General features: G+C 40.8%; 1 protein-coding gene and 1 long non-coding RNA gene across 10 annotated transcripts in view; one reads left to right on the forward strand and one right to left on the reverse strand.

Annotated features, from left to right (window-relative positions):
* The window catches only part of LOC126058509 (uncharacterized), a 28,914-nt gene extending 18,111 nt beyond the window's left edge, over nt 1-10,803 (reverse strand). Inside the window, exon 1 of the long non-coding RNA XR_007513233.1 lies at nt 10,657-10,803. This is a non-coding gene — a long non-coding RNA (uncharacterized LOC126058509). The remainder of the gene's footprint in view (nt 1-10,656) is intronic.
* Nucleotides 10,804-10,818: 15 nt separating this feature from the next.
* The window catches only part of SNX16 (sorting nexin 16), a 36,366-nt gene continuing 31,388 nt past the window's right edge, over nt 10,819-15,796 (forward strand). The window contains exons 1-3 of one of the 9 annotated variants that reach the window (XM_049853575.1): nt 10,824-11,780; nt 12,655-12,903; nt 12,991-13,130. In XM_049853575.1, the coding sequence (XP_049709532.1) occupies nt 12,756-12,903; nt 12,991-13,130 (288 nt within the window). In that variant the 5' untranslated portion in view covers nt 10,824-11,780; nt 12,655-12,755. Of the gene's footprint in view, nt 11,781-12,654; nt 13,131-15,796 lie in introns of all 9 variants that reach the window. The other 8 variants (XM_049853569.1, XM_049853570.1, XM_049853572.1 and 5 more) reach the window with 8 other exon arrangements.

The following is a 15,796-nucleotide window of genomic DNA, read 5'->3' on the forward strand; positions in this document are numbered from 1 at the left end:
TTGAGCAGATGAATTATAATGCACACAGATTTGCATTCCAGAATGCTCCCTCTAGTAGCAAAGTGGAGAATGGATGTTTGGGAGAACAACCTGGAGACGAATTTTATTGGTCCAAGGAAATATATGTGAACACCTGAAAGAAGATATGTGCGCAGAGAAGATGGAAGAGAAAACAATTTTGAAAGATATTTAGAAAACAACTGACAGGAATTGCTTTTGACGTGGTATAAGAAATGAGGGAGGCGAAATGTGGAACAACTGCCAAGACTCTGGGTGACTGGGTAGGTAGCAACATCAATACAAACCAAAGCAGAGAGAGGAATTAACACCTGAGGAGTACACAGATACTGAAAAAATCATGACTTTAAAGTTTTGATGGGACATTCAGATAGAACTATTCAACCAGCTTTTGGAAATAAGCCTAAGTCATGTGGTGCTTCCTTTTCTGTTCCACGGAGTACATCTCTTCTGGGAAAGGGAAAACTGGAGGTGGGGTTCAACTTTACCATGTCTCCAACTGAACTGTTGTCAGATAGCAGATGATCCTCTGCACCTAGCAGAACACAATGACATTGATGTCTCTACCTGTAGATCACTAAGGAGACACTCTTTCTCAACCCGTTCCAGATACCACCTAAGCCGACTTTTCACAAATGAATACAGATCCCAGTGAAAGTCTAAGCTATCCCAGCCTTTCCCTAAAAGCTGTATGTACATCTTTACCTATTAGCTGGAGTATCATTCAAGCACTTCTGCCTCTTATTTAGGATTCACATACAACCCCATTATTGATTCACCTCTCACTATGTCATTGACTCTCCTTAGAGAGAACATTATTGCTTGCTTTTTCAGCAGCCATTCCTTATTCTCCCTTCCTAACAGTTTATTCATCTATCCACCCCATCCTCCCTGCAACCCATGTGCTTTGAGTAGGGCTGATTCGATGCCTCAACTCTAGGGGAAGACTTTGGTTGACGTAAGTCAGTAAACATGTTCTGGCCACAGTCACTGGTGTACTGCTGGACATGTGACTTAAACAGTCTCATCAAGATGAATCTCAGGACACTTGCTTGGAATATTCAGACAGAAGTTCTTTGTGCTACTAGAATAAACAAACAAACACATTTACTTGACTACTACTGGCAGCCATCCTATATCCAAGAGGCTAATTAGCTTAACACCTCAGAAAGCAAAACAGAATCATTAAACCATCAGATTAGCCAATCCTGAAATCTGTCCTACTTCTGGATTTTCAGGTCATTGAACCAGTAAATTTTCTAATTAATGTTTGAGCCACAGTTTCTATTACTTATACCCTAAAGCATCCTAAATGATTCAGAACCTGGAATTAAAATTGAAATGGGTTAAAGGAAGGAGGCAGGGTGCAGGGTAATATCCCAGGCTGAGGAGGTGGCAATCCTGGTTATGAGGTTAAAAAATTGTTAGTTAAATTGCCAGCTATTGTGACAGAAAGGAAATAGTCTCTCTTCACCAACACTACATTCTCCAAAAGGGCACACTATCCTCTTTTCAGGTCTCCTCTAATATTATCTGGGTAATACTGGTGATTGGCCCAGTTCTCTGAACTGGGAGCCCTCAATAAGAATTGTGGGAAAGATTGCTGGCCTCAACCACTTGTACATTATACCCTTAGAATGTAGGGTACTTAGTAGGGTACTCAGCTTTGGGCCTTACCATCTTTCAGAATGATAAAATCTCATCTGTCATTTAGTTGCATAACTTAATTTATATGCTTATATATATCTGTATGTATGTGTGTGTAGCCATAGCTATATACATAAACATATCTGCATTTATATTCACATCCATGTCTATATCCATATTCTTGCTTATGTCTATACATCTACATCTCTAAGGAGCCCTGGTGGCGCAACGGTTAAGCTGTTAACCAGATGGTTAGTGGTTCGCTCCCACCCAGCCATTTCATGGAGAAAGACCTGGGGATCTGCTTCCATAAAGAATACGGCCAAGAAAATCCTATGGAACAGTTCCACTCATCACATGGGGTCACTGTGAGTCAGAATCAACTCAACCGCACTCAACAACAACAATCTGTATCTATATCCACACCTATACACGTATCTAGTTCTATGACAATATGTATGTTTCCATTTATATGTCTAGCTATATACATAACCCTATGTTGTAACAACATTAGTATCATTGCAATGATTAAATTAGTTGATATATGTAGATGCTCAATAAATATTTGTTGAATTAAATGTGCATACAACATTGAAGTGCTCAATAAAGGTTTGTTGTTGTTGCATTGAGTTGGCTCCAACTCATGACTACCCCACACACAACAAGATGAAACATTGCCTGGTCCCATACCATCTTCATGATCATTGGTATTCTCAAGTCCATTGTTGCAGTCAATATGTATTTTGAGTGCCTCCCAATAACAGCTAGATATTACTACTTTTGTTTAAGTATATTTTTGTTGTTATTTTTATTAAGGTAGCAACAACAAAAAAAACAACTTAAGCTTACTTATCAATACGAAATTTATTATTGCACATAATTTCAAGTTCCAAAGTAGAGTGGACTCTAAAAAAAAAATCAGAGCCTCAGTGATATCATCGAGATGCTTTACTCCTCTTTACTCTGCCATCCTCATTACCGGCTTCATCCCAAAGATGGCTGCCAGTGGCAATTAAGACTCAGTGCTTCCTTATTCATACCCAACTGAAGAGAAGAAGAGAATATTTGCCCCCAAGCACGAGGTAAATGTTCTTCCTTTTTCTTGGCCTTTCTCTAGATCCTTCTGTTCACATGTGTATGTAACAAGCAGGCAAAGTAACTCTGTCCAGTTTAAGCAGAAAGATATTAAAAAGACGTCAACTAGCTCACAGAGTCTCTTGGCAGTTTGACAACAATGCAGCCTGGAACAAAGCCTAAAATCAAACCACAAAATAGTCTTGTAAGGATGCTGCTGCTAGTGTGCATTGGATACTATACCTTGGACCGCAAAACATGGCAGGCATGAGAAAAGGGTCTGTCTGATTAGCAAAGTTCAGAATATCCATACCCTAGCTGCAAGGGAAGCTGAGGAAGCAAGGATATGACAATTTAGAGTTTTAGAGTGGGAATTTGTGTTCTGACCTCTCACCAAGATTCATAGGGCAGGAATTCCCAGACACGGAGAGAAGTTCAGATAGTTGGCAGCCAACAAACGTCCACTACAGAGCTGTTACAGAAGCATCTGCCAAAACAGCCACCCAAGTGGTGTGCTGCTCCCTGGGGAAATGAGAGCTATGTGAACGAAAGTGAAAGGGCTGGCTCGCCAAACTCTGAAACACTTCAGGATTTGCGCAAAAGCGAGAGAAAGCTCTCCATTTCAATTGGCAGCTGACTGCTGCGCTGTGGGTCTCTGGTTCAGCAAAGGCAGGATAGCATCGCTGGAAGATTTCCAGCTCGCGTCATTGGTATCAGAGTTTGACTCAAGTGACACTGCACATCTAATCTCTGTTAGGGCAAAGGCTGGTGTAGAGCTGTCAAGCAAGCAGTGACTCAGTCAGCGGCAAAAGCAGTGACAGTTGCTCACCCAGCAACAGCGATGGGGAGCAAAAACCAGAACGGATTCCCTGAAGCACTAAAGATACTCCTTGCCCCCCACCCCCCGCCCCCGAGTACACTCAGGAAAGGGAAAATTTACAAGAGACTAGAATTTTTTAAAAAGGAAGTGGGGGCTTGAAACCAGCAAAATTTGAGTGTTAATGTTAAAATTCAGTGTCTCAGGGACATATGGATCACATATGTGATTAAATAAACATCTGTCATCGTGTTTCCTGGAATCAGAGCTATTAAAAAAAAAAGGAGAAGGAAAAAGAAGCACTTTTGCTAACCAGTTTCCTTTTTCCACCCTATGGAACATGTGAGGCTGCTTTCCTGGAATGCTCTGCCACTAGGTTTTTACCAGGCTGTTTTCTTTCAAACATTCAAATCTCAGCAGTCAAGAAACACTTGAAGAGAGGCTTCATTTGATGTCCCAGTGAATAATTGCTGCGCTTCCTCCAACCTGGCCACTCATATCATAGTACCCTGTTTTCACTGTTTTCAAAAACATAAATCTATCTAAGTTTTTAAAACTTGTTTCTCTGTCCCATACATTCACCAGAATGTGAACTCATGAGAACAATGACATTGCCTATCTCATTACTGGTAAATTCTTGTAGGCTGAGGACATTAACCGGCACATATTATAGGCAATCAATTAATTCTTGTTGAATGAGTACTAAGATGTGGCTCCCTGCAGAGTTGAGGCTGTTTGACAAAACCACGTAAAACTTCAAATTTTATGTCTCTAAGTCTGTAATTCAATTCAAATAACTTTCTCTCTCATTATTAAACAATTTCTATATAAAATCTTCTGGACCTTTCCTGCCTAGGATACTTCCCCCAACTACACCCATCATTTCCCTTCCAGCTACACACATACTTCACCTGGTTAACTCTTTCCCAATCTTTCCAGTTTATCCAGTTCCTCTTACTTCTATCTTTCTTCAACAAGGAAAACTGAAGTTCGATACCAGAGAGCAAATCAGAATAACAGTACAAATGCTGGGGACAAAACAGGACACAGAATAACATCAGTTCATCAAGACAAATATTTTGTAGGAGCCAAAGGTATGACATATTAATTATGCTAGCTAGAGCTAGGTAACGGTCAAAGAAAAAAAAAAAGAAACTAAATAATTTGGGCTAGATACCACAATGTTAAATGGGGTGAGGAACCCAGGAGTTCCTAGAACTAAGTCCAGAGACTTAAGTGTTTCTACAGCGGTCTTGCTCAGTGTGCCTCTGTAAAGGTCTAGACTCCACCCCTCACAGTAAAGGAAAATATATGGTGGAGTGGGGATGGGCTATGGAGGTGGCAGAACTAGGACTGAGCCCCAACTCTGCCAAGCAAGATAATGTCTCAAAGAATAACTTAACCAGTTAAAAAAGACAAGCTAATCCTCTCAATCTGTAAAACATCCATTATAATAATAGCATTTGTCTCATGGGATTATTGTGAGGATTAAATAATGTACAAAAATTTCCTACTCTAAGTAATTTTTCTTTATTCATTCATCAAATATCTATACACATTATTATCAATATTGTCTGTATCTTTAAAGAAAGCCCGGGGTGATGCAAATGGCTACGCACTCAACTACTAGCTGAAAGGTTGGCAGTTAGAACTCAACCAGAGACACCTGGGAAGACAGGCCTGGTGATATGCTTTTGAAAGGTTACAGCCTCGAAAGCCCTATGAAGCACAGTTCTTCTCTGCACACATGGAGTCACCATGAGTCAAAGTCTACTCCCCAAGGGCAATTAACAACAACACATCTTTTTTAAACTAGCTGAGCTGCCTTCTTCATTTAGGAGATAATAACAATATAAGAAAAAAAAAAAAACAACGTTGTCCATTCGATTCCAACTCAAAGCAACCCTATAGGACAGAGTAGAACCGCCCCATAGATTTTCCAAGGAGCGCCTGGTGGATTCAAAACGCAGACCTTTTGGTTAGCAGCCGTAGCACTTACCCACTATGCCACCGGGGTTTCCAAAGAGACTGGCAGGCCTACTCAAATATTTGCATTTATTCTGCAAACTAGGAGTTGAAAATGCACATATCTGTAGGGGTCTGGTAGGAAATGTAAACAATTTAAGAGGTTCAGATGCAAAAAAAATAGTGGTTATGGGGACTATGAAGTACTATCTTATTCAGGCACCAGTCAAGGTACTGTAAGCACACAAATACGTAATCTTGGCTCTTAGCCAGTACACATAAATAAGTAAGTACCAACAATATAATGTGGTGGCTGCCTCCAATGTGTACCACATACAAGGGAATCTTAGACAAAGGGTCAATTTAATTCCACCTGAGGGAGCCAGGAAGGCGTTACTGATGAGGTATCTGAGATGAAGCCCTTGTAGCACTATGGTTAAGAGCTTGGTTCCTAACCAAACGGTCAGCAGTTTGAATCACCAGTCACTCCTCGGAAACCCTATGGGGCAGTTCTACTTTGTCCTATAGGGTTGCTATATGTTGGAATCGACTCCACGGCAACAGGTTTGAGTTTTTGTTTTTGTTTTTGTTTTTTTTGAGGGGCAAGTAGGGGCTCATCTCTCTATTTCCAACTACTCCCTACGATACTCCCTTCTGTCCTTTCAGATTGCTTTTCTCACTGCCCCACAACACCTCATACTCTGTTATGTATTCCCTCAAGTCCAGCTTTGCTTGGTGTACCCTGCCTTCATCTTCTACTTATCTAATTCCCACCAATCCTCAAATGCCCAGTATAAGATTTTCTTTGTGCATAAAATCCAAGACTTTCCAGGTATGAAATATTACCCGGAATGTACCAGACCAAGATATTACTGAAAGACTGAAAGATATATTGGACATAATAGAGTGTAAAATGCTCAGAAATAGCTTCCTAGAAGAAGAGTCTTACTGTACGTGGAGAGCAGTTTACTAGTTTGGAAGTCAGGGATTAATCTGCTCTGTAACCTCGTGCGTTATCGTTTAGCCTGTTTTCTTCAGTATCCTTTTCTATGAAATGAAAGCATATCTTCGTGACCATCCTCATGACTATGACTCTATGATTTTAGGAAGAAATGTGATCTCTTTGTTACATGTCCAGGAGGATTTCCACACATGCTATTAAATGAACTCTTTCAAAATTGTCCTTATTTAATATGGCAAGTGGAAAATCACTACTCAATTGTGGCAGTATTGAAGAATGTCTTCTCTGTGCTATTAGTAGTATCATAAAATTTCTACTCTCGATTTAGGGAAGTGCATACATCACAAGTCTAGTGCCATAGTCTGCTATCAGGTTACCCTGCTACTACTTTGCTCACCTCCATTTACTGTAAGAAAAGGTCACTGTGGTTCTTTCTTTGGACTCATAATTTCATGGCAGTGAGGAAAGAGAGGGCAGATGTAATACCCAACCTGAATATTAAAGAAAACACTGTTTATGGAGAATAATATACATGAACTGGGAAACTCATGAATTTAAACCAAAAGAATCACCGAAAAAGTTCTTTATATGTCATTTTGTTGTTGTTAACATGCCATCGAGTCAGTTCCAACTCATAGCAACCCTATGCACAACAGAACGAAACACTGCCCAGTCCTGCACCATCCTTACAATCATTCTTATGCTTGAGCCCACTGTTGCAGCCACTGTGTCAATCCACCTCGTTGACAGTCTTCCTCTTTTGCACTGACGCTGTACTCTGCCAAGCATGATGTCCTTCTCCAGGGACTGATCCCTCCTGAAAACATGTCCAAAGAATGTAAGATGCAGTCTCACCATCCTTGCTTCTAAGGAGCATTCTGGCTCTACTTCTTCCAAGACAGATTTGTTGGTTCTTTTGGCAGGCCATGGTATATTCAATATTCTTCACCAACACCACAATTCAAAGGTGTCCATTCTTCTTCTTCCTTCTTTACTCACTGTCCAGCTTTCACATGCATATGATGCAACCGAAAATACCACGGCTTGGGTCAGGCACACCTTAGTCTTCAAGGTGACATCTTTGCTTTTAAAATAAATTATTTTAGCTACTACAAATTATTGAAAAAAAGCTGTTTCTTGATGTTGTAAACAGAAAGCATATTATGAAATACTATATTTTAAGAGCATAGATTATAAACTGCTGACAGCTATTCAAAAAACTGGAAAAACACTTTATCAGCTTCTACTCATTTTCAGTTTGCCTCATTCCAACTTGCTGTATTCATTGTTCTTTTGTTATAAGCAAAAGAACCAACTCCAGCTAGGTTTAAGTAAGAAGCTGATTAATTGGAAGGACACTAGGTTATCACATGGAGACCCAGGGAAAGAATGGAGAAGAGGATCAATCAGATCACTCCAAAAACCTCAGCAATGGGACTTTGTGGAACTTCTCACCACAGAACTTTTTTGTGTGTGTGTGTGCTTTAAGTGAAAGTTTACAAATCAAGTCAGTCTCTCGTACCAAAATTTATATACACCTTGCCATATACTCCTAGTTGCTCTCCCCCTGAGACAATGCACTCCCTCTCTCCACCCTCTATTTTCGTGTCCATTCGACCAGCTTCTGACCCCCTCTGCCCTCTCATCTCCCCTCCAGACAGGAGATGCCCACATAGTCTCATGTGTCTACTTGATCCAGGAAGCTCACTCTTCACAAGTATCATTTTCTAACCCATAGTCCAGTCCAATCCCTGTCTGAAGAGTTGGTTTTGGGAATGGTTCCTGTCTTGGGCTAACAGAAGGTCTGGGGACCATAACCTTCAGGTCCTTCTAGTCTCAATCAGACCATTAAGTCTGGCCTTTTTACAAGAATTTGAGGTCTGCATCTCATTGCTCTCTTGCTCCCTCAGGGGTTCTCTGTTGTGCTCCCTGTCAGGGCAGTCATCACTTGTAACTAGGCACCATCTAGATCTTCTGGTCCCAGGCTGATGTAGTCTATGGTTTATGCGGCCCTTTCTGTCTCTCGGGCCCATAATTACCTTGTATCTTTGGTGTTCTTTATTCTCTTTTGCTCCAGGTGGGTTTAGACCAATTGATGCATCTTAGATGGCCACTTGCTAGTGTTTAAGACCCCAGACACCACTCCCCAAAGCAGGATGCAGAATGTTTTCTTAATAGATTTTATTATGCCAATTGACTTAGATGTCCCTTGAAACCATGGACCCCAAACCCCTGCCCCTGCTACATTGGCCTTCGAAGTATTCAGTTTATTCAGGAAACTTCTTTGCTTTTTCACCACAGAACTTCTATTAGTCTGACTTTAGCTCCTGTGACTTCTAGCCTGTGTCTCTTTTCCATATTCAAATTTTTGGGAGACAGCATTTGTTGAACACAACTTGGGTCAAATTATCTTTTTGTGGCACAATCAACTATGACAAGAAACAGAATCACTTATTATAAACATGGCCACCAGAGGCCAGCCTTATATGAGGAATCAATTCCAGAGAAGGGGGAAATAGTGGGACTTTTTTTTAGGAGCCCTGGTGGCGTAGTGGTTAAGAGCTCAGCTGCTTGGCAGTTTGAATCCAACAGCTGCTCCTTGGAAACACTATGAGGTAGTTCTACTCTGTCCTATAGCATCACCATGAGTTGGAATCAACTCGATGGCAATGGGTTTCTTTGTTTTTTTTTTTTTTTTAAGGAAGTCACCTCATGAGATGCCTGCTTGCTGCACATGCTTTACTCGCTGTGGTTGTTATCCCCGATTTAGCAGTATTTATATATCATTGAATAAGATTGTTCATTTGGTTGGCTCAAAATGCCCTCCTGAGAGATATATATTTTATACAATGTTAAAATAATGAAAGAGGCAGAAAAAGTGGTCTTCTATGACTTTATAAGTTAGAAGGCATCACTTCAGTTTGACTGTGGGCAGAGTACAGAGGTATCAGGAGCTGAACTAAAACAAAGCATTAACAGGGACCGAATGTCATACATGACTTGACTTGTGATAATGTAACTTTTACTCTTCCCAACCACAGAATATACTTTCTTGATTTCCCAAGACTTTCAATTCATTTCCTGAAACAAAGATCTAGACATTTATCAATATCAGATATCATGGAAGACAAAGTATGTAGTATGTATATTGTTGTGTTCCCTTCAAAAATCTGTGAAGGAAGTTCTTCTTGGGCAATTTCAATGACATTTTCCATGTATTTATCCTCCTCCTAACTGTGTTATCTGTACACTCTTACTTCTTGAAGGTTTCGTTTTCCTTGCCTTCTTAAATGTTAGACTATCTATCAGGTTTTCCTCATTACAGATCTCTTTGCTACCATCTGCAGCCCTATCGCTGAAGTGAGAGAAATATTCCAAGACTCCATTCTTTTTCTGCCTTCCTCTAAATATCCTTACTCACTTACAGAACTAATGGATTTAACTGCCCCCTCAAGGCCAATGGTTGCCAATTCTATCCTGATAATTACCTGTGTTTTACTCCACCGTTTTTATACAATTCTGTTATATCTCATTCTCACCGGTAAGAGCAGTATCTCTCAAATCAAAATCATTATGCTATAAATCAGATTACATTCCTATGTTCGTTGTGAAATTACTATTTTTTCCCAGTCTTTTGGGACTACTCCAAAGCCTTAGAAATCATGGAATGATCTTTAAAACAAATCGCACAGTTCTAAGACGAACAGGCCTGTAAACTGATCCGAAACTTTGTATTTGACTATCAAAAAACGGCTTTCCTGATAAACTCCCTGGTCTTCAGATGTGCCTGTCTAACAAGACTAATGTTATCATTTGGGGCAAAAATGTTCCCCAGGGAGTAAAAACCACTAAAGAATTTCAGGGACTGTCTGCCAGCGAGGACTTCTGAATTATGTAGGACAGATAGGCTGTAATGCAGTGTTCTATTTTCCCACTCTTCCAATCGATTGCCATCCCCTAAAGCGCTTCTAATTCTGGAAAACAGCCTATAACCTATTTAAAACCACCTCAAACCGGTGATGACTACAAGTCCCATGATGCAACGCAAGAGTCCTGCCATAGGTTAGCAGTAGACCTTCCGATCACTTGTCGAAGAAACTAGGTATTGTAGGCTCTATTTCTTAAAAATTCGCCTCGAAAAATAAAGCTAGGGCAGAAGGGGTGGAATTCTTACCACAGGACTAGGTTCAACCGTTTGCCAGAGAGCCCTGGCTCAACAACTCCAGTCTGCGCCTCAGGGGCGGGCGCCCTTGGCGTGACGCCACTTCCGGGAGAGGCGGCTCAAGCCCGGCCCCTCCCTCACCTCGCGGGTATCCTGGGCCGGGTGGCCGGGGCTGGGGAGGCAGAGGCGGGCGGAGGCGGAGAGCAGCTGCTTTCTGGGCGCGGGGTCACGTGAAGCCTCTCGCTGCCGTGGGAGGAGGTGAAAAACTGCGGTTACGGAGGATCTGGTTTAACCGTCACCGGGAAGCGCGCTGGAACAGGATTGCAGAGTGAGGTGAGGTAGGGTCAGGTTGGGGGGCGCTGTCCTGGGCGCTCGCGTGGGAGACACCTGCACCCGGTAGCTGGTTGGGGGCTCTGCAGTAGGGTGTCGAGGCGCCGCAGGAGCCTCCCGGCCACCTGCAGGTCACAGCTGACTCCTCCGTGCGTCTCGGAGACGCTGTCCGCGTATACTTGCAGGCGCAGGAGAGAGGGTTTCGGAGCGACGGGTCTCACCTCCCCTCGCGCCGAAGACCCTTGGCCTGCGCAGACCCCGGCCGGACGCGCTGGAGATCGAACTGCGCCGGGGTTTCTCCACTTTCCTCTCGTCACCCACTTTTCTCGCCCACCGGGTCGCTTAGGGCCGGGCCACCTCACCTGCCCGAGGTTTTCCAGAATGAGACTGAGATGATCATCCTCGGAGCGTCTCCAAGCCAGGGCAAAAGTCAAGACGCTCCTAATGCGAACATTACGTTCTCTTAACGCTTGGGTAGACTCCTCTGGACGTCAGTAGTTGTATCGATGTGCGTCCCACCCCTAGTCGGCGGCCTCAGGTAGGTCTAGTGCCAAAGGGCAGAGTGATCTCACAGGCCTTGAGAAGCATGAGATTTCAGACTTTTATTTACTTCTTTTTTTGGAGGCTCTCAGGCGGAACCGAGGATCGATGAATCAGCAACTCAAGTTTCTTGAATCTTTGATGATGGGGAAGGTTGCCCGGAGCCACGTGCTTGGTTAAAAATCTGTTCCAGCACCTTTCCAAGTTGAGGCGGCCCATTAGTTTCCTACCTTTCCCACCGAGTGGAGTTGCATAAATAGAGTTGGGTAGGTAGACCGGTTGTTATGTGAAGTCCTGTCACTTCTTTGGTCTCTAGTTATTACAGTTTTTACAACTTCACGGTATACCTTTTCTTTTGTATTATGGAATTATTCCGATATAAGATTTACTAATCCTTTTGACGAGAGGTTTTGAGTATGAGTTATAAGTATGGCTAAGTACCCTCAGTGTATGGCAAAGCAGAATTAGTGATGATGTGGAAACTCTGAAGAACATTTAAACTTTTAATTATTTAATCTTGTTGGATATATAGTTTAATGTTCATTAGGTTTTATTTGAATAATTTCATAAAGTTTTTTTTTAATACATTTGATCCTGGGTTTTATAAAATGTTAATTTAAGAACAATTGATATTTACCACGTAGCATCTAAGCTTCTGGTTCAGTTATTACTCTGTGTGATTGAGTTTAATTAATCAAAATCAAAGGTAGTAGGAATAGTTTTCCTCTTTGTCTTTTTTTCTTCCCTCCCTCTACTATACATAGTACTATTAGCATCATAAGCAGGGAATAAAGCTTCAGGAAGGTATTTATCACTCTTCCCTCTTCCATCTCTTTTATATAGATGAAATCAGGCAAAAATGAACATTAGAGAAATCCTTCACGAGGAAATAAAGTAGAGAAAAAGGATAACGTAACATGAGGGTCCAAAAAAGGGTGTGGAGTAGTTCTTATCTCTTTACCTTGGAAATAGGAGTCCTTAGAAATTATATTTGGGATTAAAGGAAGGGGTTTGGCATGTCACCACTGCAAAAAGAATGAGTGTCACAAAACTAAAAATAGTTATGAATATTTTTATTTTCTTTTTGGATCCTGCTCCAGGTTAAAGATTAATTTTCCAATATGTCTGTCTCATTTGTAGATATTGAATTACTAAGGAGAAAATAATGGATTGCACATTAGTTATTCTCTAAGTGTTTGGACCAACAGTGTGTAGGCCTCTGTTGCAAAGGCCGAAAGAAGATGGCAACTCCTTATGTCCCAGTTCCTATGCCAATAGGAAACTCTGCTTCCAGTTTTACACCCAACAGAAACCAAAGAAGTTCTTCTTTTGGGAGTATCTCAACAAGCTCAAACTCTTCCAAAGGCCAGTTAGAAGACTCAAATATGGGTAATTATAAACAGACAAGTATGCCTGATCAAATGGAAAGTACTTCGTCTATCTGTAGCAGTCCCCTCATTAGGACTAAATTTACAGGTACAGATTCTTCCATCGAGTATTCTGCTAGACCAAGAGAAAGCGAAGAACAAAATCCTGAAACAGCCAGTTGGGAAGATAGACCATCTACACCTACTATACTGGGTTATGAAGTGATGGAAGAAAGAGCTAAATTTACTGTAAGTATTGGCTTCTGCAGTACATCAATAGAAAGTGAAATACCAGCTAACCTGTTGAACCTAGGGCTGTCATTACAAAGTACCACAAACTGGGTGACTTAAAACATCAGAAATCTATCGTCTCACACATCTGGAGGCCAGAAGTCTGAAATCTAGGTGTCAGGAAGATTGATTCCTTCTGAGGAAGAATCTGTTTCACGCCTTCCTCCTAGTTTCTAGTGGCAACCAGCAAGCCAAAGCTTTCCTTGGCTTGTGGCATCATAACTCCAGTCTCTGCCTCTGTCTTCACATGGCCATCTTCCCTCTGTGTCTATCTTTGTCTCTTTTTTTTATAAGGAAACCAGTCATATAGGATGAGGGCCTACCCTAGTTCAGTATGACCTCATGTTAACTTAGCTAATTACATCTGCAAAAACCATATTTGCAAATAATGTCACATTCACAGGTATAAGGGATTTAGGACTTCAGCATATCTTTTCAGGGGACACAAATCAATCCATAACACTTACATTTTAAATCTGTGTTAAATTATTAATATTAGCCTGGACTTGTAATTTTTCGAACTTCAGATTCAAATAGTTTTCATGGATGAACCTTGAAAACATTACAATGAATGAGTTAAGTTGGACACAAAAGGACAAATACTATATGACCTCAGCTATATAAAATGAACAGACACATGAAGACAAAAGTGTATTAATGTTACCAAGGTAGATGGGAGAGGAGGAATGTAGAGGTACTAAAGGGATATTGAGTTTCTGTTAAGGGTTATGAAAAAATTTAGAAATAGGTAGTGGTGATAGTTCACAACATGGGAATGTAATTAATGTTCCTGAATTATACACATAACAGTGATTGAAATGGCAAGTGTTTTGTTGTATATATTTCACCACAATAAAAAATAATATGGGAAAATTTTTCCTGATTTCTTAAAAGTGATTTAGTGGAGTAAAGAATTTTGTACTTGACTAGCTTAATGCTGTTAGTAAACTTGTTTTACCTTTGTAAGTTTTCACAAACTGAACACACCTTATGAGCTAGCACATAGATCAAGAAACAGAACACTGCTGGCATCCTAAAAGCCTCCTTGCTCTGCCAGTCATTACCGACTCACCATTCCCTGAGGGTAAACACTTTACTGATCGTGATAAAAATCTTGCATATTTTTCTACCTTATATAAGTGGAATTTTGAGTATATATACTCCTTTGGGTCTGGTCTCTTCTGATCAGCACTATATTTGTAAGATTCACCCTTGATGTTACATGTAATCATAGGTAGCTCATTTTCATTGCTGATAGTATTTCTTTTTGTGGATAAAAAACACATTTATTTATCCATTCTAGTTTTACCATTGAAGGACATTTGAGTAATTTCCAGGTTGTCATTTGGTTAACACATACACACATTTCTGTTTGATTTCTACCTAAGAATAAAATTGTTACTGATACACCCAGCTTTAAAAGATACTGTTGAACAGTGTTCTAGAGTAGTTGCACAAATTTATAGTCTTATAAGCAGTGTGTAACTTTGGAAACCCGGGTGGTGTCGCGGTTAAGAACTGTGGCTGCTAACCAAAAGGTCGGCAGTTTAAATCCACCGGCCGCTCCCTGGAAACCTTATGGGGCAGTTCTGCTCTGTCCTATAGAGTTGCTATGAGTTGGAATGAACTCGACGGCAGCGGCTTTGGGTTTTGATTTTTTAGCAGTGTATGTAGGAGACCCAGACTTGATTCCCAGCCAGTGATCCTCATGTGCAGCCACTGCCTGTCTGTCCTGCCTGTCAGTGGAGGCTTGTGTGTTGCTGTGATGCTGAACAGGTTTCAGTGGAGCTTCCAAACTAAAAGAGACTAGGAAGAAAGGCCTGGTGATCTCCGCCCAAAAATTAGCCAGTGAAAACCTTATGGCTCACAAGGATGTGATTTACAGCCGATCATGGGAATGGTGCAGGACGAGGCAGCAACGTTTCATTCCATTTTGCATGGGGTTGCAATGAGTTGGTAGCCAACTCAGCAGCAGCTAACAACAACAAGCAGGGTCTTCAACTTTCAGTATTTTCCATCTTCTTCTTTTTAACTATTTAGGTGGATTTAGAGTAATATCACATTATGGCTTTGATTTGCAGATCCCTAATGCCTAATTAAATAGAAGACCTTTGAATATATATATAAATGTATATGTATGGGTATGTTTGTGTGTGTTGCCATATGGATATTCTCTTGTGAAGTGTCTGTCCAAGACTTTTGCTCGTTTTTCCATTTTCATTTGTATTTTTCTATGCGTGCTGTGTATGTCTGTTTTCAGATACATTTTTGTGTGTGAATAGCTTCTCTTACTGTGTGTTTTGCTTTCTTACTTAATCGTACACTTGATAGAGAAAAGTTCTTAACTTTAATATAGTCTGGTTTACTAGTTTTTCCTTTATAGTTAGCACTTTTTGAAATGTCTACCTACTCCAAAGTCACAAAGATGTCCTCTGTTTTCTTCTAAAAGCTTTATTGTTTGACAGTTCACATTTAGATGTGTAAACAATCTGGAATTGATTTTTGTCCATGGTGTGAGGTGAGGGTCAAGATACATTTTTTTTAATCCACATAACATAGGTTGATCAGGCTTTTCTTGAAAAAACTACTTGCTCCACTGTATTTGCACTGTTGCCTTTTTCATA

The sequence above is a fragment of the Elephas maximus genome, chromosome 15 (genome assembly GCF_024166365.1).
Source record: "Elephas maximus indicus isolate mEleMax1 chromosome 15, mEleMax1 primary haplotype, whole genome shotgun sequence".
Classification (NCBI taxonomy): domain Eukaryota; kingdom Metazoa; phylum Chordata; class Mammalia; order Proboscidea; family Elephantidae; genus Elephas; species Elephas maximus.